At 40.0% G+C, this 22938-nt stretch overlaps 2 protein-coding genes across 2 annotated transcripts; both read right to left on the bottom strand.

Annotated features, from left to right (window-relative positions):
* Positions 1 to 237: 237 nt before the first annotated feature.
* LOC105454858 lies at positions 238 to 2015 on the bottom strand. Its single transcript, XM_011697782.1, has 2 exons — positions 1850 to 2015; positions 238 to 708 (listed from the first exon to the last, which is right to left on the bottom strand). The coding sequence occupies exon 2, from the start codon at positions 706 to 708 to the stop codon at positions 478 to 480; it is 231 nt and encodes a 76-aa protein (XP_011696084.1). The 5' UTR covers positions 1850 to 2015; the 3' UTR covers positions 238 to 477.
* A 5218-nt stretch (positions 2016 to 7233) lies between these two features.
* Positions 7234 to 22349, bottom strand: LOC105454857. The gene is made up of 3 exons (XM_011697781.1): positions 21811 to 22349; positions 14252 to 14357; positions 7234 to 10255 (listed from the first exon to the last, which is right to left on the bottom strand). Exons 1-3 carry the CDS (start codon positions 21850 to 21852, stop codon positions 9519 to 9521), a joined length of 885 nt encoding a protein of 294 aa, XP_011696083.1. The 5' UTR covers positions 21853 to 22349; the 3' UTR covers positions 7234 to 9518.
* Positions 22350 to 22938: the final 589 nt, after the last annotated feature.

Below are 22938 nucleotides of genomic sequence, written 5' to 3'. Positions count from 1 at the left end.
ACTCTCGACGTCGCCGCATAGCAATCTCAGTACAAGAAAAAATGTCCACCAATACTTGAATGTATGTATAATATCATAATTCACATAAAGATGAAAAGTGAAGTGAGTTTCAATTGACAATTTACTATTTGGTTAATAAATATTAATTTTTGAGCGATAATTAATTAGATCAATAATTATTATCTCCTAATGATTTTAAAGTAAATTAGCACTTTGTAGGAATCTATAAAATAATAATATCGTACATTACTTTATCTTATTAAAGTATTAATGCAAATATCATTTCCAGTCTCTCGAAAAATTTCATTATAGAGAAACGCTCGCTATGTAGATTCATATTCAAGCTAGGAGCATATTACGACGTTGCGACTCGCAAATTCTACGCCACTGCACGCGCGAAAGCGATTTGATACTGGCTGGCACTTTGGTACAGGAACGCACGAGAGATTCCCACTCGCGTCCGATCGACTCCGCGGATCAATGAGTGACGTAGACGAGATCGCTGCCGCGGAAGATCGCCTCGATCACGGACTTCCGGTTGAATTCGCCACCCCGGGACTCCATCGCGGCCACCAGTCGCTGGTATCGGTTCCAGGCAGTCACCGACGCCACTTCCTTTTCCGGCCGGTCCTTAATCTTCTCGAACACGTCGCCGCTGTCGACCGCAGCCTCGGAAGTCTGGCACGCAGCCTCCGCATCCGGTATCATCTACGGAGTTGCGATCGAATGATTCGATATTGTCATCGGAATTCTCCATAATCGACGCGCGCGGAAAATTATCGTGTCATTTTATTATAATTCTGGAAAATTCCCGAGGTTGTTGGATTTTTATGATTATTTTTCTCATCGTGCGGATCTACATATATCTAGCTCATGTATAAAATGCAACATAATATCTAAGACATTAAGTCAGAAATTACAGCTATTACCGACCTTATTATTAAGTTATTACCAACAAATTAAAATCAGAAAATCAAGTCAATTTGGTCAAACAGAAATCGTCAGGAAATGCCGCGGCCGTATCTTGAAATTGATTAACGAGACTCTTTTACTTTGCAGTTATATTTCAAGGGCATCCGTTTTGATTTGGTATCAGATTGGCTCGCAATCGAGCGGAAGGAAGTCCTAGAGGGTTTATACAAAACGAGCATGGCCGATGTTTGCTGAACGCATCGTAGACACGTGTAACGCTACCCTAAACCCCGTGTCTGAAATCAATACTCGAACGGCATTACACTGTTACTAAGGATGCCCATCCCCATCGCCAGATTTTACGTCACCCCCCTGCGCCACTTTGACCAACTTGCGAGTTCAACGACCAAACGCGAGTCTTCGTGCCAATTGCCCCAAAATCGCGGTGCCGCAATCATTATTTTTTATTACGCTATTTGTTATTATTTACTTAAATTCTTTATTAACAACAGCTCACTTGGCTTTACAGCGGTCAATTACAACCATTTACAGTTTAGCTTTATTTTAACTTTGTATTTACAATTTAATTACATAAATAATTATGCTGCGGTAATATTTACGATTGTCGCTAATCAATGAACAAATAAATTTAATAAATTAACAAGATAGATGATAATTACTAAAACTGTTCCCTTCGTTCACGCGTGTAAAATCGAATAATTCAAGCGAGCAGGGAAATCACTTTGCGTTCCATGCAAACCCAATAATCTCGATGATCAATCAACAAAGCAGAAGAGATCCATTATCCGTTATTACCAAACCCGTTATCTAATTATCGTCCCGTTAGCTAATTAGCAGAGAATCGAACATTCGCTTTGGCGTGCCTTTGACTTCGGCGGGGCCTCTCTAATCGTTCTTTCTCGCGATGCATGCTCACCTTCGCCGTTCGGTTTCCGCCGGTTTCTCGCGCGACCTCGCGATTCCAAGGGTCAAGGTCGCCGTGCCCGCGCCGCAGCCTGAATTTCCGCTCTTCTGGAAAATTGGATATCGACGCCGGATTTGTCCAGCGCGACGCGTAGACCAGACCAGCGTGCGGTCCAACAGTAACTGAGGAAGCCCGACCAACGCGTCGACCATCAGCTGGATCCCCGCGATGACTTTTCCCCCCTCTGGTAGTGGGCCAGAACCTACATGTAGCTATACCATATGGGAGGGGGACGGCGGAGGGGGTGCCGGTTGAGAAACAACGCCGGGTGGTGTGTAGAGCGTGGAGGGTCCACCTCTTTCACCACTCTCACCCTGGTCGCGCGCCTAGACGACTCGGGGACCCGTTTCCGATTTTCCGCTTCGCGCAATTCGCGTGTCGCGGATTTTGTTCAGCGACGCCTCGAGTCTTGGCACCGAGAAGGGACCGAGATCGCTACCGATCGATGCACACGTGAGTTTACGAGCCGTTTTATGTGCGGTATTATTATAGCCATGATACTCCTCGTGTTCATGTTTCAGCGAAGAGATATTATTGCGCTCAATTGTGTAACTAGTCGTTCCACATTCCTCTGCACGACAGTTTTCCGTAATTGTAAATAAATAGACAAATAGATTTTTTATTTCTCTTTACCGTTGTTATTGTAATTTGTAATAAAATGAATTTAATTCAATATTTATAACGTAGAGTTGCAGCTAACATAAAACTGAAATTTAATTCTTTTACGTTAAGGCAATTTATATATTTCCGTGAGTAAAGAATAAAGAGGATATTTTTGAAACCTCTTGTCACATGTATTTTTAACTTTATAGATTTTATACTTTATTTTAGATCTATAATATATTATAGAATTAACATGTAATCATGATGAATACGTTATTTTATGACAAAGGAAATAATTAAAGAGACGGATAGAAAAATAAAATGATAAATAGTCAGTATGTTACAAAGAATAAATAAATAAATAAAAATTACAGTCGAGTGGCGTCTCAGCTCTTTATCAAGCAGCATTAATCTCCCACGTCGCTCTCGACTCGAGGATACGGGCGATCTTAGAAAAACAAAAACTAAATCTTAATCTCCTCGCTATACGGGAGGTGCTTTGGGAATATCAACGTTGAAGACGAATTGTGACAATAATAAACGCGGGTGGGCAGACGGGCTCGCCTTAAGTGACGCGTACTTAATTCGAGACGTCTGCATTCCGCGGCGGTCCCGCGTCGAAAGTCGAAAGACGCCAGGCCACACCGTAGGGGCTGTGTCGGCGGTCCATTGTGACCAGCGCCGGGGGAATCAAGTAAATTGGCTGAATTGGCCCGTCCGTGAACCGGCCACAACGTACGCAGATGCAGATGCGTGATACATCCCGTGTTGCGTAACCCGCAGGCCGTCCTCCTTCGCCCGAGGACTCGGATTTTTCAAACGGTTTACTTTCGTGAAGCGAGAAATTATAATTTATCTAATAAATACCCCATATTTCCAATTTGAAAATTTCTTAATGGAAAACAGGAAGTAAATTATATCGTGACGTATCGATACGATGATACAGTATAGAACTCCGTTTAACTGCACTCCATTTATACGAACAAATTTGTGCTCAGTTCCAAATATACGAACTTATATCTGAGCTCTTGTTATTCGACCGTTCGATAAAAGTGTTAGTAAGTTTCGATTTACATTTATATTTGTGTATACGTTTGATAATCAGACAATTTCAATTTTTGTTTCAAATCCTTTGTCTCTGATTATCAAACGTACTTCAAGAAGAAGCGAAATTAATTATGCGTCCCGTATAATATAAAACTAACGTCGCAGTTTAATGGGACGTGTACGGTGAAATTTATTTGCGACAACTCAGAGAGCCTCGGTCGGGCCGGTGCAAAAAAATTGTCTTAGAAACTAAAGTAGCGGAAAGAAGCTCGTGCACCATCGCGCAGATGGTAGCAGCATGCCGTGCATCAAGAAGATGGAAGATAGATATTAAAAAAAAAGTTTCACATAACGTACGATCGTTGTTTTGTGCATACATCTGCTCGCAAAAAGATGCTGCCGCTAGTCGAGCAGTACCTACGGATTGTTCAGCAAGCTGCGCGTTAAATTCAACAGATGACAAATCATAATCAAACCCTAAAAGTGCGCGTATCTTATTGGGTCCGCAAATTAAGAGACGCATCGCGAAAAGAAATTATATAAACGCTCAATTCGTTTCGCCCGATCGAATCGAGCGTTCAATTGATACCTCGACATAGAAAATTGATCTCTCACGAAATCTGCCAGATGCGGACCTAATGGCCAATCGGTGTCCATTGTCTCGGCCGCGTGCGCGCCGAGGGCGCGTGCACCTATAAAGGAGGTACCAACGCCACTTTTACAGCTGCCGGAAGTATACATCTGCTAACGCAGAATCTACTAACCGTGCGGAGGAGATCGGGGCCCGAAAGAGAGGGCCGTCGGCTAACAAGCCGCTGTATCGCACTCTCTCGACACACTGCACTCGCGCGTCACTTTGCAATTTTGTGCAATCGTGAAGAATTGTGCCCGCCGTCGACGGCTGCTAATGAACCGCGCGTTCCTTACGTCGAGACGAATAATCAGAACGGTTAATTAAAATTTGGAGGAAAAAGCCGAGGGAATGAGATAGAGACCCTTGCACGTGGCGGGTCCGCGGACAGACGGCGAGGCCCACCTTTATTTTCGAAAATAGCGGCAGCTGCCCGGAAGAAACGATCGCGGGGCACGGCGTGGCTCGTGCTGAACACCTTTCGTCTCTAAATCGAGGGTCCTGGCACGAGATCCTCGATGGAGATTCGTCGCCAAGTATAAAAATTTTTATGCATATTCGGATTAATAGTCATATGAAGATAAGCATGATACTGCTCTTTCGTCATTTATTAATTAAGAAATTCAAACAAATAAAAATTGTAAGATTGATTAGTTTAAGAATTTTTATGTAAGGAAAACCAAGACAATTTGTTGAAAGTAAATACTGAGCAGAAAACACAAAGTCATCATGACATCAAAAGTGACTCGGAAATGATTATTATAAGAGTCACTTTTCGATCAGTCACGATTAATCTTGACATCATTATATTATCGTGACCTTTTGTTCTGGATAGTTATAGGACCTTTAATTGCACTAAGGGAATATAAATTTATTATTATATTATATATTCAGGTTTTTCATCGAGCTTTTAATAATTTTATACAACCTTAAACAAATATGATGGCATCTCGATTGTAATCATAATTGATCGATCAATCATAATTCCTAATTGAATATTTAACTCGATAAATAACGCACAAATTATCGTACCTTGAATATACTTTTCAGAATTATGCGTCGCATTCAGAAAGATACCAAAAAGGAAGAATGCGCAACGCATCTGTCCCTGTTTGAAATTATCTGCGTCATCAATGACTGAGAGTGCAGCAGCCTTGTCACGCTCGTTATTAAAATAGCAATCAAGTTTCACGGACGGAAAAATCGCGACGTGCATACGTGCGTGTGGCATGCATGTGGCAATTTGCTTTAAAAGTTGCATCGTTATATCTACTGCTTGTAACGACCGTATTTGCACGCATAACTCACCTCCTTGACTCGCCACCATAAACGAAATTCGCAGGTGTCCTCAATGAAGAAGTTATCTTACCAGTTGATAATAAATAATTCTTCCGCCTCGTCTGTGTTTCTGCGCGAATTACCCTCGCTTTATCAAGATTGCCTTAAAAGACGAGAGGCGAAATGCGAAAGGACAGAAAGAACAAAAATAGGTAGAAAGGAAAAGAAATTGATTTATTGTTATTCTGAAGGAGATAATATTATCCTTCTGTCAAAATAAATAGGATATAGGATACGAAATGGATACGATAAAATCTGTGCAACAATAATTATATCTAAATCATCGAAGTATTAATTATTTTTAATTAATGTTGGGCTGTATCGCTTGAATTATTAACACTTAATTATAATGATTGTAAATGCAGTAAAAAGTTATTTAAAGGAGTTCACCGTTTAACATCTATGCAATTTTATTTGGTCTTCGTGCTCAAACCTTAGGGTATATCGCTTATCTCTACGAAAGCTTTACTTCTAAAATATGGGGTCACAACAGTATATTATACGTCGATTTTTCTTCTAATCAACGTGATCCGCGGATCTGCAACGTCAACGGCCGCCGCCCGGGCGCAATGTCCTCTCAACCCTTTTTTCGTGTTCTCACCCCCGCAGCTGACGAGCTGACGGGATACCACCTGACGGTTACCACCCGGGACAGCTGTTCTCTCCCCTTCGCGAGGCTCGCGTACATCTTCTCCTTTCCTCCGTCGTCTCTCGCGCCCAATGCGTCCAAAAAACCAAAACGATTTCATATGGCAAAAAAAAGTCAAAAAACCCCATGCTTCGTCTCGAACAGCAGGATGTGTTCCGCGGTAGGGACGAAAGGGGATTAATCATCGGCGCTACCCAGTGGGACCACGTCATCGTGTAATAGCATATATTCAATATTCATTACAACTGTGATAAAATTAAGACTTGAAAATTTTAATTGAGAGGCAAAATTGTGTCTTTACGTAGCGAGATAATTAAATTACTCTACAATATTCCTTGACGGCACATCGATACGACTATCATCCCCCATCGTCGCATGTCTCTTCTTCGGATATCAAAGTCCTTCTGTCTACCTTGGACAAACCCAGCAGCGATCATCGGATCGTCGCGAGGCGGCCAGGAGGCGAATGTGAAGTTTCGAGGATTGCGGGAGACGGTAAGAAAGAAAGCACATAGATTCTCCTGGTAACAGCAGTCGGCGAGCTGCCGCCGCGCCGCCGCCCTGGCTTATTTTCGCTGGACGCGAACGTCGAAGACAACAAAAGTACCTCGACGGAGCAGATGCATGGCATGTGCTACGAACCGACACCAGATGCCCCATTGGCGTAGAGAGATCCCTCCTCGACGGAACGACCCCGATAAAGGTGCACGGCGCGCGATTCCTTTCAAGCTAGTCGCGTGCCAGATCCACAACCGTTTTCTTCGTTCGCGCATGTTCCCTTCCACAAGTCCCCGTCACATATCATATCGCGAGCCGTTGGTGTACGTTGGGAAACGTCCGGATGGACGACCAAACAGCTTTTTTAATTTTGCCAAGCCAAGTCTAGTTTTCTTTTTACTACAGAGACACCGATTAATATTTTCAAATATATTTCAGAACATGTGTCATCTATATGTATATAATGTATACACATATAACGTGTTGCATTTGCGACGAATTGAAAACGAAATTTCCCTGACGAGTCAACAACTGAGTGAAACGGCCGAATTAATTTATCAGCTCGATAAATATCTTATTAAAAACTTTTCATTTTATTATAAAAGTGTTACATCATTTATTTGTATCATCATGTGAACGTGACACATACACACAACGTTCGGTACAACAATATTTTAGATAAAATTTCGATTTTACGAGTTGTGCCCCTGAATTCGATTTATCGAAATATCCAATTGAAACGTAATTTAAAATCAGATTTCTATAGAAAATGCCTAAAAGTACAGTTTTTGCGGCGCATTAAATAAGTCAGAACTGAACGCTTCGCGACCAGGTTTGAGTTTAAGGACTTAGGGAAGACGAGAACGAGACGACGGGCTTAAATTAATTTAGCGGCCGTTTATTTACTGGTCAATGTTATCTACAGAGCTTTATTGTAAAAGTAACAATAGTCGTGTATAAGTTAAAACGATATATTATACATATGTACAGCTTACTATTCGGTCGCGGGGCGGGAAGAACGTCGATCGCTTCCCATAAAAAGAAAAAAATCGCGCGAAAGAAAGGACACTTAAAAGAAATTTCTCCGCGTTTTCGCTTCACAGTCGTGAATCTCGATCCCCTTCGCATGCGATCGATCACGACGTAAAGTCCATCTGACTCCTCGACAAGTGACGCACGATCGAGGTCGATCGTCGATCCTGAATCACTGGCGACGATCAGTTTCATTTATCTCGTTTCGTTTTGCTCATGCTCGTTTTATTAATCGCAGGATCGATTTAACGTTGACGCGTGCAATCGATGCACAATCCCGATCAATTTCTCGTGTACGAGGTATAACGTCGTACGATCTAAGTGACGATTAAAATGTGGAAATTTCTGGAGGTTTCGCGACGAGTCTTTCTGCAGATGGTCGAGACGGCGCGGGCGGTCGACGCGCGCACTTTCGCGCGCGTCGTTTGCTTAAACAGCATTGCTCCGAATGAAGCCACCATTATATTATTAGTATTATTAAGGAGGACACACATTTCAGGCCGTCTGAATTGAATGAACGACTCCTCGTGAAACCCCGATTATTTCCACGCCAACAATTTCCTTCACAAATAAAGTTTCGCTTGATCTACGACCGAATAAATTCCTATCTAAATCTCTGAGCTCTCGTCGTCTCTCGTCTAATCCGAATTATATACAATATTTTTCGGGGCTAAAACACGTTTCTCTTTCCTATTGTCGACACTGTTGCCAATTTCTTCGTATACGATCCGACTGAAAAATCGTTTCGCGCATAATCGCCGACAAAAAAATGCAACAATTCCAAAAATCGATTCTTTAAGAGCAACTTAAGAAAAACGTATATCAACAAATTTAATTTACAAATAATTTTTATTTTCTATTATTTGTATAAACATAATTTCGGACGTATAAAAAAATTATATCTAAAAAAATTCTGAAATTTTCTGTCGGCGATCACCGATGCTTATCTCACTTCTCTCTCGTATCAAATACTTAACGTCTTTTTTTCTGTTATCCCGCTTATCGTATTTTAATTCTTTCGATGACCTCTTTAGTTACGGCTAACCTAGGAATTTGTTTTAAGAATAATAATTCTAGTTGTGATTCGCCGGACGTTTCTCTACAGTTCGATCGCGATTCTAACTGCTAGAAATATTTTTTTCTCTTAATGATGCCCGAAGCCATCTTCTCGGGAAATATCGTTAGGAATTAACTACCGTCTCCTTAAAAACGAAAATAGAAAAAAAGAGATATTTTAATCCTTGATTAAGACGTTCATTTTGACGAATTTCATAGTTTTGAACATCTCGTCACAAAAAGGAAATGGCGTTCATATCGATCCAGCGTATGAACGCTTTATTATTCGAAATTATAAGTAATCGTCGAAAGGTAAAACCGACTCGCGCGTGCAGCGTCTGCGGGCAAGCACCAAATTGACGCTTCAGTCAAAATGTATGTTTAACAATCAACGTAATGTTTCAACAAAAGTAATATCGAACGACTCAAATTAATCGTCTCTCAGCAATGTAAGAAGGTAGCAGAATCAAGAAAAGCCGGTAATAGTAATTAACGTCGAATTATTTATGGCATTAAATAAATCTCTATGACTCGAGAAAATTAAAGAAAAAAATTTCCTCAAAAGAAGACGAAGGAGAAGAAAAATGTAAGAAAGCGAAGTAGTCTTGCGCAAACGATTTCACAACACGCCACGTCCTTACGCTCGCTTTATTTAAATAACAAGATTAATTCAATTCCCAGATTTCTCTCTCGAAAGTTTCCTCAGCGAGGAACACAGTCGCGGGAAATAAATTTAATCGCTCTCTACCTTAATGCTTGGAGCCTCATCAATCCAGGAGCAGACTCATGTCCTGCGTCTTGGCGTCCGTGTACGCGGTGTACTGCGTGAACGCCCGCTCCCTCTGCAGATCCAGGTGATTCTTCATGGCGATAACCGTGGGATGATGAAGCGGCAGACCCTCGTCCTCGACGAGGTATCGCAGCGCCTCGGTGGCGCAGGCATCCCATCCTGCCGTCCAGGAATCGGGACTCTGCTCCTGCTGGTCGCCGAAGGAGGACTTTCCGGCGGACTGCGTGGCCGCCGGATCGTCCGTCCACAGACGACGATCTAAGCTCGACGAATCGTAGGTCCGACCATGCGGGACTTCCTGGCGGAAGTTGCCGAAATTCGTGAACTTTGTGCAATTCGCGTTTCGCTCGTCGAGATCGTCGAACAAATCGAGACCGAAACCGTTTTGACGAACAGACGCTTTTGGATGGTCCACTTGGTCCTGAAGGCTACCGCGGCCGAGATAGCTCGTGTCCTGCAGCATCTCCACGTTGCGCATCGTACTTTGATCCTGATACGCCGCTCTGCTGGTCGAGGAGGACTGTTTCTGGGAATATTTGAGCTCCTGGGCTAGGGAGGCGGCGAGTTGGTGAAACAATTTGGTATTATCCGTTTCCTCGTCGTCCTCCTCGAGCTCGTCAATGTCTACCTCAACGCCCTCATCCTCCTCCGATGAGAGAAGGTCCTCATCGTCTTCGTCCATGCCTAACAAGGTCAGTAACCGTTCGGCGGCATCTACGCAGGTTGTAAACGGCCTAGATTATCTGATAATGCGAGAAGATTGACTCGAAAGAAAATATATGTGTGTGTGTGTGTGTGTGAAACTCTCGAAGAACGCCAAGATTTTTGCATGTGTCAAATTAGCACCCCAACAATTAAAATTCCGTAGTTCTGATCAGAATTCCTGCTTTATTTTGAAGAGACGAAGAGTTCCTTACAGTTTATAACTCCAGATATTTACAAAATAAAGCTATTATAGCCGCTCAAAATTATTGAATTTTGATCATGAATTTTGATAAGAAGTTAGCACCCCATTTTGTAAATTTAAATTAAAAAATGTTATTAAGCAAAACTGTTGTTGCAAACTGTAGGGAACTCTTCGTTTTTTCAAAATGAGAAGCGAGAACTCTAATCAGTATGGAATTTTAATGTTGAGATGCTAACTTCACACACGCAAGATTTTTCAACAAAGAAAAATCAATTCCATAAAGATATCCGTAAGTGAAATTGATAACAAAATCAATTCTAAAACAATCTGCATATGAAATAAAATCAAAATTTAAAATTAGTAAAATTAAGTGCCTGTACAATATATTCATATAAAAAATAAGATTTATATAACTTTTAAGATTTCATTTTGCTTCGTATTAATTTCCCTATCTCTCAAAAATTTTGTAATTTTCGAAAAAAAAAAAATTTTTTTTTTATCAATTGTATATCAAACGTATAAGGAAATTTAACACTAAAGAAATTCAAAGTGTGAGATACAAATCAGAAATATCTCACAGACGAATAAAGAAGTTGGTTATAAGAATGGTAATCTCGTTAAGTCGCCGGATACCCCCGTAGTTGAGATTCTCTCGAAAAAGACAAGACCTCGCAGATGCATCGCGCGCGATAAAGGCTCTCGACGTTGAATCGACGACAATGACCGGGAGAGAGAGTGCATTATTGTAACAACCGGACCGCGATTCGATGAGTAGCCCGCCGCAATGAGGCCGACGGCCCGGTTTTGCGGTCCTGTGGGAATCCTGCCCCATAAACGTCCCACGGGAACTACCTGTCGCCCGAAACCCACACCCTGTCGCATCCGCTCTGCGAATCGCCGCATTTCGCACGAGTCCTCTCTCTCTCTCTCTCTTTTCTCATCTCCCTCGTCCGTGTGTGGTGTGTCATAATGTGATTCGATGCATCGGTACCGTATACGTGTGTGCTCTACTCGCCGTTCACACACCACCGCGAGAGCGGAAAGGTCGTTTCTCCGACGAGGGTAACTTTGAGATACCTGTTCCTGGGAACGGGAGCGATTTCGATCGCAAAAAAACGATCGATTAACTTACGTTCGACCGCGGGAATTCGAATAGAAGAATTTAATGGGTTATGTAATTAATGTTGCAATTTTATAGAAATCTTCTAGTAAAACACATAGATAAAAAAAAAGATATTTAAGTAAATTAAGTTATCAATTTTAAATATATAAGAAATATTAATTCAATAAATACATCAATACTGGAATAAAAATTAAATATTGAAAAGACATTACTTAAGAAACACGATTAAATAAAAATTTCATGTAAAAAAGAACAGTCTAATGTATTGGTCTAATTCGTTCAAATAAAACATATCAATTATTTTATTAATATTATTTATTAATATTAATAAAATAAATTTATTAATATTAATATTATTTAATATTAATATATTAATATATTAATATAATATTTAATATTAATATTATTATTTAATAATAATTTGAATTAACGTAAATGACAATCCAAAGAAAATGGGAAGAGAGTATACATGTTTAGACAAATTATTCTATAATGTCTTCATTATTCCCGTATCTTTTCTCGACGCCACAAGGGTGCTCGACTCAACGTTTTTTCAAACAGACGAACGTATATTGCGACTCGCGTCGTACTTGTTCTGTTTTTTTTTTCTCTGACGATAATAGAAAAGTCTGGACCAGTCGCGAGAGCGAGTTCGTTGATTCTACTTTTTTTCTCGGACATCTCTTTCTCTCTCCCTCTTCAGGAGGAGCATCAATGCGACTCTCCGTGCCGGACGTTCCCACAGGGATACCCCGTATTTAAATGTCCTGTTCCCTATAGTCTCTACGAGACGTAGCAAAGTTTAGATTGGATTGGGTTAGGTTAAGCGACGATTTAAAGGGACTGAAAGATACCTAACGAACGAACCGTTTGTTTCTACCCCACAAATATGTATGAACCGTAAAAAAAAATAGAGATGGAAGAGACTGTAATAACTATAGCAAATGCTTATATATAGAATGTGTATCGATTTAATAGTGTAATAATTTATATATATATATGGAAGACACGTATGGTACTCTATAAAATATTTATTATTATTTCCGACAGCAATAGGAAATTGTCTATGAATAACAAATTTATTCATGCATTTTCCATGCGAATAACAGTTACGATAACGCGGCTATAAAATTATTATTCTCGGTCGTCAATAATGACGTGGCACGTATTGTGACTTAAATTATGCGCAGAACGACTTTTATCACGGTCAATCAATCGGCCTCATCGTGACGACCGTAAATTTGTTTACGCGCATTTTGGAGTCGCATTATAATCTATATCGTTTAGCGATATCGCACTGAAATTGCTCCGACGAAGGAGAGACTATAATTCTTGTCTTGGGCGAATAGAAATTCTTGTTAGCTGTACGTACACAGAAAGCCGACATTAGCATAGAGAATTCATATTTCAGGAGGAGATCGGCCGAACTACAGTATAACGCGGCAAACGCGAAGCTATTCTCCTACAGCGAGAGCAGCAGCCGACTTATATTCCGTGATTAATGACGTCGACCTAATAAATTTTAATGGCTCACTCGCGCGTACCGCTTTACGAATAAATACAGGTACAAAGTTTCGTAGTGTTACGCCATTACAGCAGGTATCTACGTCATTTGCACCTTATTAAAAGTTTTAATCGAGGCGACTCGAATATGGCGCTCCCATTGCGCTTTCTGAATCATTTTATCGTCTTGAAAATCTCTCAATTCAGCAAACTAATTAGACTGTTATACGAATAATAATCTGTTACACGAATAAAGAAGCTTCTCTTAACGCAAAAATAAAAAATATAAAATGTAAAGACTTTCTTAAAAAAAAAAACAATTGCAGAATTTATTTTTTTACTTTTATACTTTTAAAAAGTTGCTATTATATAATACGTTATTATTTATATATTACTAAAACAGCTAATTTAATGTTAAACAAAATTAAAATAAAAAATATAATGCAATAGCCCAAAGCTTATTATACAATAATATTCACGGAACAACGATAACTGCAGTGTGTTTAACAAACTGCTAAGAAGCAGACATTAGTGCGGCTATTCTCACGCTGGAAAAAGCCGGTAAAAGAAGACGACAGGGTCCAACGTTATTATAGGAAATACCGGTGACGTTTTTCAACGGGACGTAAGGATTTTCTCGAGAAACTCTCTTGCTACACGGCAAGTATGCCCTTATATACGACGTCGTAAAATATTTCCACTTCACGTTCAGGTCTTAAAAAGAGGCCAAATTTACCGTGTTCACGGGTCAACGTCAATTTGTTTCGTATCTCGGAAAACAATTTCACGAAAATAGGAAACAAAGACATGTGGAAAAGTAACAAAAATATATACAGTTTATCGTGTAATAGAGTAATAATGTACATAGTTAAAAATAATCACGTTGAAAGATTTTGATCAGTGCGCAAACATAATTGTTATTACGTTCTCATTTTAAATTTGCATTTTATAAATATTTTATAAAATACATTGTATTACACATTATTTAAAATACTATAATTTGCAAACCTCAACTGAGAAATAAAAATATTCTTTTAAATCCTGAATTTTAAAAATAATTTGAATTTCTTTTTTTTTAATTAATCACATTTACGATTATGCAATTACCTAGGCTTACGTTACTTACGTAACGTATAGATAATATTTCAATCTGAAGAATGTACAATAAATGAATTACCTCGTATTGTACGTGAATTATCCGTGATATCACTGGCTAAGTCGACGAAGTCCTCCAATCCTCCGCTATCTTCTCCGCTATCTCCTCCACAATCCATCATCGTGTCCTGCACAAAGAAAAAATAAAGAAAAAGAAAAATCCATTCTGTGAAATATGTCGCAAGTGTCAGCCTTAAGGCTATAAATGGAGTAAAAATTGCATTAAGAACTACATTAATCTATCTTGATTTGTTACACGTTTGATCACTTCGCCAATTGATGGATGAGGGAATTAATAATTAAATAAACTTTTGATTGCAACTAATTTTATCGAAAATAAAATTAGTTGCAATCGCTATAGTAAAAGACTACATGTAAATTGTCCAGTACTGTGATTGCTAAAACGTGCCTATATTTGTACTTAAACAATATATGTCGCAATTAAAAATCACGCTTGGAATTTAATTAAAGTCCATGTGAACGACGTTCATATTAAAGCATGACAAAATGTTATAACTGTAAAATAAATAATCGAAATAAATCCATGACTGGACGTAACAACTAATTGTAACGAACAGATCAAAATTTCATTTAAAAACTTCCAAAATTCGACGTAATTACCGTCAATTTCAAACAAAAATCCGATATGCTGTGAAATTAAATGCTGCAAATTGCTGCAATTCGTATAGCAAAGTTATTAATGTCGTTATTTGTGTAACTTTTGTGCAACGCTGCAACGACATTAATGACACTCGGAGTGGTCTTCAAGCCGTCAATTTGCTGTTAAATTTAGTAATTCGCAAGAAAGCGCTGTTAGCGGCAATTTCTTCGATCGAGAAGAGCTTTCCCCGAAATAATTACTGTATCAACGATAATACGATCGCTCGTAGGGATCGCGATGATTTCTCTCGTTAATGACAAGCCTTTCGGTATCAGAATTTTCATTAATTGTAAGTTATAGATTTAGAAGAGAATTTACAATACAAAATATCCTTGCGTTTTTTTTATTCCCTAATATATTGAAAATAGAAATTGAATAAAATTTTAAAAAATAGATATTTTATTTCCTATTTTATATTCTAAAACTAGATATCTATATTTATATAATTTCATCAATCTATTAATATTCAATTTGTAAAATAATTATATTTATATATTAATAACAATACATGTACATTAGTAACATTATCTCTTTTTTCCTTCCCTCTCTTTGTTTTTTTCCTTATTATATACCTAGTATCTCATAAATATTCTGATGAATGACAGATAATGATATAGCATTTACAATCTTTGTTACGTCATGTTTTCAATTGTTAATCGATGCATTGATTTGAATAATTTATCATGATTTACCAACCTGATTCTAATTCTTTTGCAATTTTCTTATACATGATAAAATTCTCAGCAATAATTGTAAACGAATTACAAGTACAAGAATTAGTAGAAAATCGGCAATACTTTCACCTATATTTTGCACGACGAGTAGACATAAAAATTGTGTCCTGATGTATTAATAATATTCCATTTTTTTTTTAAGATTTTATTATCGACTGGCCAAAAAGTCAGATTTACGAACAACTTTACTTCTTTATAAAATTTTGAAAATTTAGTATTTCCAGACTGCAATCCGAGAAGCTATTAGTCAGTTCCAACAGGCAGGTAAACGATATTTAAGAACGGCAATTGCACCGAGTAACACAATGACTGGCAATAAATAATGAAAAACCACAAATAGGTGAATATATGCATTGCATTCTATTGTCTTTTATAAGAATGTGGAAAAGACATCTCTATTATCCGTTTTTTCTGCAGATGTCGATTTAAAAGGAAATTTATAAGATACTAAAATTGTATGGAATAGCGGAACAGCTCGAAGGTAGGGAGGAAAATGTTTAGAGAGAGATTTTTCTGATGGATGTGGGTAAAAATCAATCTTGCCACTCGAACGTCGACACACCAATACGAATTCCCTTGGAACGGTGAAAGCGAGAATGCGGAGAAAGTTCGTGAATGGGTTAAAATGGTCATGCCGCCGGTCATGACGAGAATTTAAGTACGGCAATTGCACCGAAATAAGAAAGGAAGAAACATAAACGGCGCGATTGCTAGTAAACATACGGATCAAATAACTTCTGCCGACGTAATGACAATTATGACCATCGCGATTTTCACTTAAGTAGTCCTATCAATACGTCGCGCAAGCTATAATAAGCTATAATAAGCTACAAAGTGAAATATGATAAGGTATAATATTGTGTAACAAAGTAATTGTGTAACAAAATAAATATAATTAATACTTTCGATTTATAGAGAAGCTATTAAAATGTACACAGAACGATGTTTAAGATATTTACATTATTTGTGACAAAATAATAGCTTGCAGCAATATATTATAATTAATGGATAAAATATCGATTTTATGTAAATCAATATCTGTGTATTACATAAAGTGCCACTTTTATTTAACCTAAGAGCGATTATAATACTAAAAATATATAAGAAGTGCGAGGATCGATTTCGTTTTGCTTGTCGCGTGCTAATTATCGCCGTTACGGAAAATAGCCTTAATGAGTTTCGACCGCAGCCGGAATCGATTCGTTCGCAAATCTTTCGCCACTAATTGCCTCGGTATGGAAATGTGAATCGAATTAAAACGTGCTTGATGCATTCGCTCGCGCGACCGATCTTCACTGCAACATTCGTTTTCGCCAAATTAAGAACAAGCTCGAACGCGATCGATATATGCAAACGAGAGATCATTGTAAATTTCCGCCGTTGAGGATACACTTACTATGTCGATCGTCGGGAAACTAATCGGAAGATCGACGGGACCGTATCCGCGCGCGTAGATTGTAGAAGGTTAAGATACGGCGAGAGCTGATAATATCTTGTTGATATTTCTTCTATACTTAACTTAAAACTTCTGCGATTAAAGTCGATGCAACAAATGCATGCAAATTCGCGTTCGACTCCTCGCATTCGTGTCATTCCGCATAATCGAGGTGACCGTAACGCTCAAAGGCACGCTCTAATCGATACATGAAGGAGCGAAAATAGATTTCGGGAACCGCCTTCTCTCTGCGGCCTCCGAGTTTTCGCCTCTCGTAAAGGTGAATGGATCGCTTCTCTCGAGTACAAGGTACAGTTCGGATACAAGTTATTGCTGGCTATCGATACCGAGCTGGAATCGTATTCCAGCCAATATATGCAAATCTCGTGCACGATTCGAAACAAAATTTATATTTTTGGTTATATATATTAGCTATGGAGCTGTCGTCATCACAACGAGAAACGAGGGCATGCTTAAATACACAATTGATGCACGCAAACGAGAGCGCGCGACGATGGCCTTTCGTGACGGCTATAATATTTGGGCTATCGATCGCGAGTAAAACGCGAGTTTACTTTAGTTAACGAATCGCAGACACGCCTAACAGTAAAATAATTATATAATAATCTGTTAGATAATATTACGATAAAAACGCATAATTGTAATTAGCAAAAATACGCAAGTTTAAAAAATTAAATCAGCATTTAAAAGTGTTCTGAAAAGTTTTATTCAAAATAGAATTGTATATAAGTTATTTAATTTTACAATCTTTTATTACCTTATTTTTTCAGTTTTCATTACTAAATCTTACAATACTTACTTTATATTAATTTTTAAAATTTTAAAATAATGAAGAGTTAAAGAAAAGAACTTATTTTTATATTTTTTATATCTGCCAAAAAATTTTATGAGCAAACCATCTGTGGGCCAATGCACATCGTAAGTCGAATGATCAATCCGTATGATGCCATGCATCAATCTGTATCAATGTATATTTCACTTGTATTTGAACGAAAGAATAAATGAAAGTACGATTCGATTAGCTAAATTGATAAATGTGAATTGATTTTTTCTTCCTTTCAACTCGAAGCGATATGTTTCTCGTTGAAGTCCTTCGAAAATGGCATGCAAATTTTTGAAACAAACAACTCAGAGTAACTCGCAATTTCTTTTTGCAAAAGGAAGGATCACCGAGTCAATTTTGTTCTGCACGGATTACCGACTCACCTCATTAATTCACATCGCAACATAGTGCGCGACACACGGTAGAAATAAACGATCGCAAACGAAGTTTACATGTTGGTGCAGATAAGACGAGTGATCGGGAATGTGTGACCATCGTCCACAAAAATCCGTAACAAGCCGCACATCAGGTTACTAAAATATACCTCAAGGATATCAAGATACACTAACAACTACGGCGTGAAAATTAAAAGGTTTGGAAAAAAAAGCGGGATTAATTAAATTTCATTAAGTCCTTTCGCAATCCCGATCGAAGGTAGAAAGGGCGATTAATAATCGGCGACTCGTGAACCAAAGCAATTTTTTTTTTAAAGAGGAAAATAAATCTCTCGGAGTTCTTTCGATTTCCGTCTAAACAAAGCTATGTATTCTTGCAAAAGACGACCAGAATTCTCCTCAGTCTCGTCTTTATCAAGACTTTCAGGTATAAATAGAACGCAGGCAGAATGCGCATGAAAGCGTCGTAAGTATAGCACGTAGCAAAAGGACGCGTTTGACTATTTCGATGCAGTCGTCTCTTTATTGGTTGTCAGACGAACGGATGTAAAAGCGTAAAACGCTATAGATAATGTCGCCGATATTCCAAATTCCATAAATGCCGCGCGAGGGCTTAAATGGGTGGTCTTGGAAAGGACGAAGAATTTTTCAAGAAAAATTTTAACGCCGAGATTCAAACGACAACATAAATAATTTATTTTACAGAGAACATAAGTCACATATACGCATCCGTATAGAGTTGAGTTAATCCTTGAGTATTGCGGCGAATGTTATAGTTAAAATGCAAGTCATTTTAACAAGATCAATTGGTAGATATGGACATTGGTAGATAGAAAAGGAATACATGCAAATTGCAGTTTTATTTGTCAGGAGTGAAGAAATATTCTCATAAAGATTTTGTTGCTTCGATACAACTTGCTTACTTATTTTCTAATTTAAATTCTAATGATTCGAACAAAACAGTTTAGATTATTCATCTTATTAATAGTAAAATATATATAAAAGCCTTGAGCGTGCCTTTGTGAAAACGAATCTAATTTAGCTCGCCATTTATATTCTTGGGAAAAATCACGTCAAATTAAGTTGAACGAGATTCAACGAGAAATGTTGCGAACAAAAAAAAAGAAAGAGCGAAAGAAGTTTCAAAGATAATCGAAGTTCCGGAGGATCATTGGAACGAATTCGAGACTTCTTTTCGCTCGTGCAATATACACAAATGTTGAAACTACGGAGAAACGGGGACGAAGCACCGGGGAGTGACTGCTACATTTTATGCAAGATCGCACTTCTCGAAGGATTTTTCTTTCCCCCGAAGTTTCGAAGAAGCACGGACATTCGAGAATGCAGTTAACTGCAGAAAAGGGCGCATCCTTCGCGCAATAGGATTCAATTTGAAATTCTAATTCGCCCCGACGTCGTCCCGATAGAATTTTAAGCGAGAAAACTCGCGGCGAGATGACTCGCGGCGCGAGAAGATTGGAGTCGAGAGATAAATAAGTAAGTAGATGCCAAGCGCGGGAGAAAGAGCTTAGAATCCAAACAGGATTCTAAGATTCGTAAGCAGGAAATTACATTTATCCGCGGATCGTATCGGCGGGCGATATATATACGCGATAATAAAAGAGACAGGTATGAGGATGAGGTGGGGGAGAGGGGGAAAGACATTGGCAATAAAGATAGCGATTTTCTCAGGCAGGGATTGATGTAATTCCATAGTCTCGGGATGAAAAGCGGGGTAATAACGGATGCGCGCGTAAATCGATGCGCCCCTTTTATCGTTAATAACGTACACCCCCCTCGACTGGGCGGAGGCGGGAGGGGGAGAGTGGAGGCTGAGAAACGCCGAAGTCGAGAATGGGTGGGAAAGACGGGAAGAGTAAAGGGTGCCACTACGCGAAATCCTTCCCGCGGCGCGTCGCATAAATTCGCGTATATCGCGCGGATAGAATCAGAACTATATTTGCGTCGCGAGCGAACGACGAGCGGAGCCGCTCTCTTCGCGCTTTAATGGAGATTTAAATCACCTGGACGAAATTCACGCGTTTGTCACCGCGTCTCCATGTAGAACTCGAATGTCACTCTAAATGGATGGATGGAAAAAGCGGCCGGGAGGAGAGAAAGAGAACTGCAGGCGATTATTCGAATCCATCGATCTCTCGCGTATACATATATCGTGCGCGCGCGAGAGAGAGAGAGAGAGAGAGAGAAAGAAAAAAAAACAAATTCGCGTTTCGCAATCGCGCCGAAAACGAACGAACGTTCGCCACGCGGTGGAAGAACGAATAAAAAACCGATTCGCCTGTTCGCAATCGATTTCGAGCAGGTGCACTTTGGCAGCCGAACGCGTCGCGTTCTACGGCCACGCGATGCATTCCACGGTGCGATCGTAAATACAGATGATTATCGCGGACGGCGAATTGGAATTTTTCCGAGAAATACCGCCCCCAAGAGCGGCGGAATAGCAAAAATATATTACGAATTCAATGAACGTTAAGCTGGCGATCAATATTCAAATAAAGGCAAAGAAATAAATTTCGAGATAAGTATATCGTAAAGATGCTATAAAAACGCTGTAAATGCGTTGTCGTCGTGTTCGTTAATCGATATAAACTAACGTTGTGTGTCAATATTGTCTCATTCGGCGCAATTGAATTAGTTAACACGCAGAAAAATTTTTGTGAAAATTTTTCTACGTGTGCTCATTAAATTCTCATAAACAACGTTATCATTTCTAGCGTGGCATTCACAGATTTTAATACCTTAATCTATTTATTATTCTATGTATGTAGAATATAGAGAGAAATGTTCTATGATTTTGAAATAAATCTTTTTAAAAGATTTTAATACCTGAATGTAATACTCGACAGAATAATAAATTAAGACTTATTTCACAATCATAAAATTATTATAAAGTAATATCCTATATAAAGTAATAAATAAAAGTATATATTTCAAAATATTACAGAATGTTCTTTTGCCTGTGTTTTAGCAACTAAAAATAATTCCTTATACTCGACAAAAGTATCGAGAAGTATCATTAATCTTGTGACATCTTAATTTTCAATATATTGTCTATAATTATTAGATATATTATTGATATAAATCTTAATGATTAAATAATTTAAGTCCAAGTATGGAAACTTCAAAATAAAATTCGTTTAAAAATCCACTTACAATCGTGAATTATTCGAGGATTATAATCAAAATTTTACAGCTCTTTCAGCGAGAAAGAACCGATTTCAAATCGGTTCCAGAATGAGAAGAACATTCGATACTTCGTGACACACTGCGCCAACAGCATCGCCCTTTCCTTCGGAGCGATTTAAATGCGTTGCGTTATCACTCAGTCGCGGAGGTTTAAAGCGTTAAAGCGACAACGCGAGACGTTCGTTCTCGCGTTGCGGAAACGCACGGTACTAATTAATCTAAAGGTCCGCGCTTGTGAGCGCGAGGAGGAGGCACACGGCCGGCGGGCCGATTTGTATGTGCAGTATATATCGGTCGTTACGTACCTCCGACAGGGCGTCCTCCATCATATCGCTCGTGTCTCTCATGACTCCCGATGGAAACTAGCACCGACAACAATCACTCAACGCCCACGTTCTCCACCGCTCCTCCGCGTGCGGTTCTCCTTTTCCCCTCTATCTGTCTTCTTACTTTCCTCTCTCACTCCGCCTCCGCTTACTCCGTTTCCCGACGCGTTTACTGTCGTTATACCGATGCGCGCGCGCTCCTTCTCTCTCTCTCTCTCTCTTTCTCTTCCTCCTCCGGGGTCTCTCCTCGCCTTTCTCGAGAGAGAGAGAACGCAAGATCCGCGAAGGTATCGGCTAGTACGCGAGAACAAGAAGGCACGATGACAAGTGCTCGCGGCCGTTTACTCCAGCAGCACCGAGGAGGAATTCCGTGACGTCACGAGCAACACATTTCCTCCATCGCCAGCGGGCGGACGGTCTCGCGCGGTACGCCGCCGCTTGGATTACGTGCCGCTACTGCACGGCTTTTGACGGATCGATCGTATCGCGACGTGTCGCTCTCCTGAGGCCGCTCGCGCCTCTCCGTCTCCTCCTCTCGCACCGCCGTCCTCACCGTCGCCGTCGCCGTCGTCGCGGATCCCTCCCTCCGAAATGTGACCAGGCCGCGAATACACGCGTATATATGTATATATATATATATATGTTATGTATATATCGCGGATTCACGCGCAAGACGCTCGTCGCGATTCTATACCGACACGGCGCGGCGCGCGACGTACGCGCACGCTGCACTCGGCGCGTCACGGCGCCGTGGCGGATCTCTCGGGCTCGCGCTCTGATCGCGCTCTACGCGCCTCTCTACGCGCCGCGACGACGCGCGCTCCCGTTTTTCCCCTCCCTCCCACCCCCCCCGAGAGAGAGACCTTCGACGGGTACCGTGCTTCTGGTACCGCTCACCACGCGCTACTACCCGCGGTAGAAGCTCCGCGACCCATCGGAGTCCGCGACTTCGGAGACACTGATCCGCCAGCTGCCGCCGTGCTCGCGCGCTGGCAGGTAATGCCGAGTGCTGCAGGTCGAGACCCTCCTGCCAGAAGGCAGATCTGCTGCCACCATGACAGTCCCCGGCGCACGCTCGCTCGCTCTTCCTCTCTGTCTCTCGACCGC

Source organism: Wasmannia auropunctata, unplaced genomic scaffold (genome assembly GCF_000956235.1).
Source record: "Wasmannia auropunctata unplaced genomic scaffold, wasmannia.A_1.0 LD335973.1, whole genome shotgun sequence".
NCBI lineage: Eukaryota > Metazoa > Arthropoda > Insecta > Hymenoptera > Formicidae > Wasmannia > Wasmannia auropunctata.
Note: the sequence above shows the minus strand (reverse complement) of the source record. Positions and strands in the feature narration are given on the sequence as shown.

What these genes read in the sequence shown, in the direction of transcription:
- LOC105454858 (XM_011697782.1), bottom strand. Translation starts at nt 708, where the DNA reads ATGATACCGGATGCGGAGGCTGCGTGCCAGACTTCCGAGGCTGCGGTC.
- LOC105454857 (XM_011697781.1), bottom strand. Translation starts at nt 21,852, where the DNA reads ATGAGAGACACGAGCGATATGATGGAGGACGCCCTGTCGGAG. An exon ending in TGGAGGACGCCCTGTCGGAG is followed by an intron (nt 14,358 to 21,810) that starts GTACGTAACGAC and finishes TTCTTTGTGCAG; the next exon opens with GACACGATGATGGATTGTGG. An exon ending in TAATTCACGTACAATACGAG is followed by an intron (nt 10,256 to 14,251) that starts GTAATTCATTTA and finishes CAACCTGCGTAG; the next exon opens with ATGCCGCCGAACGGTTACTG.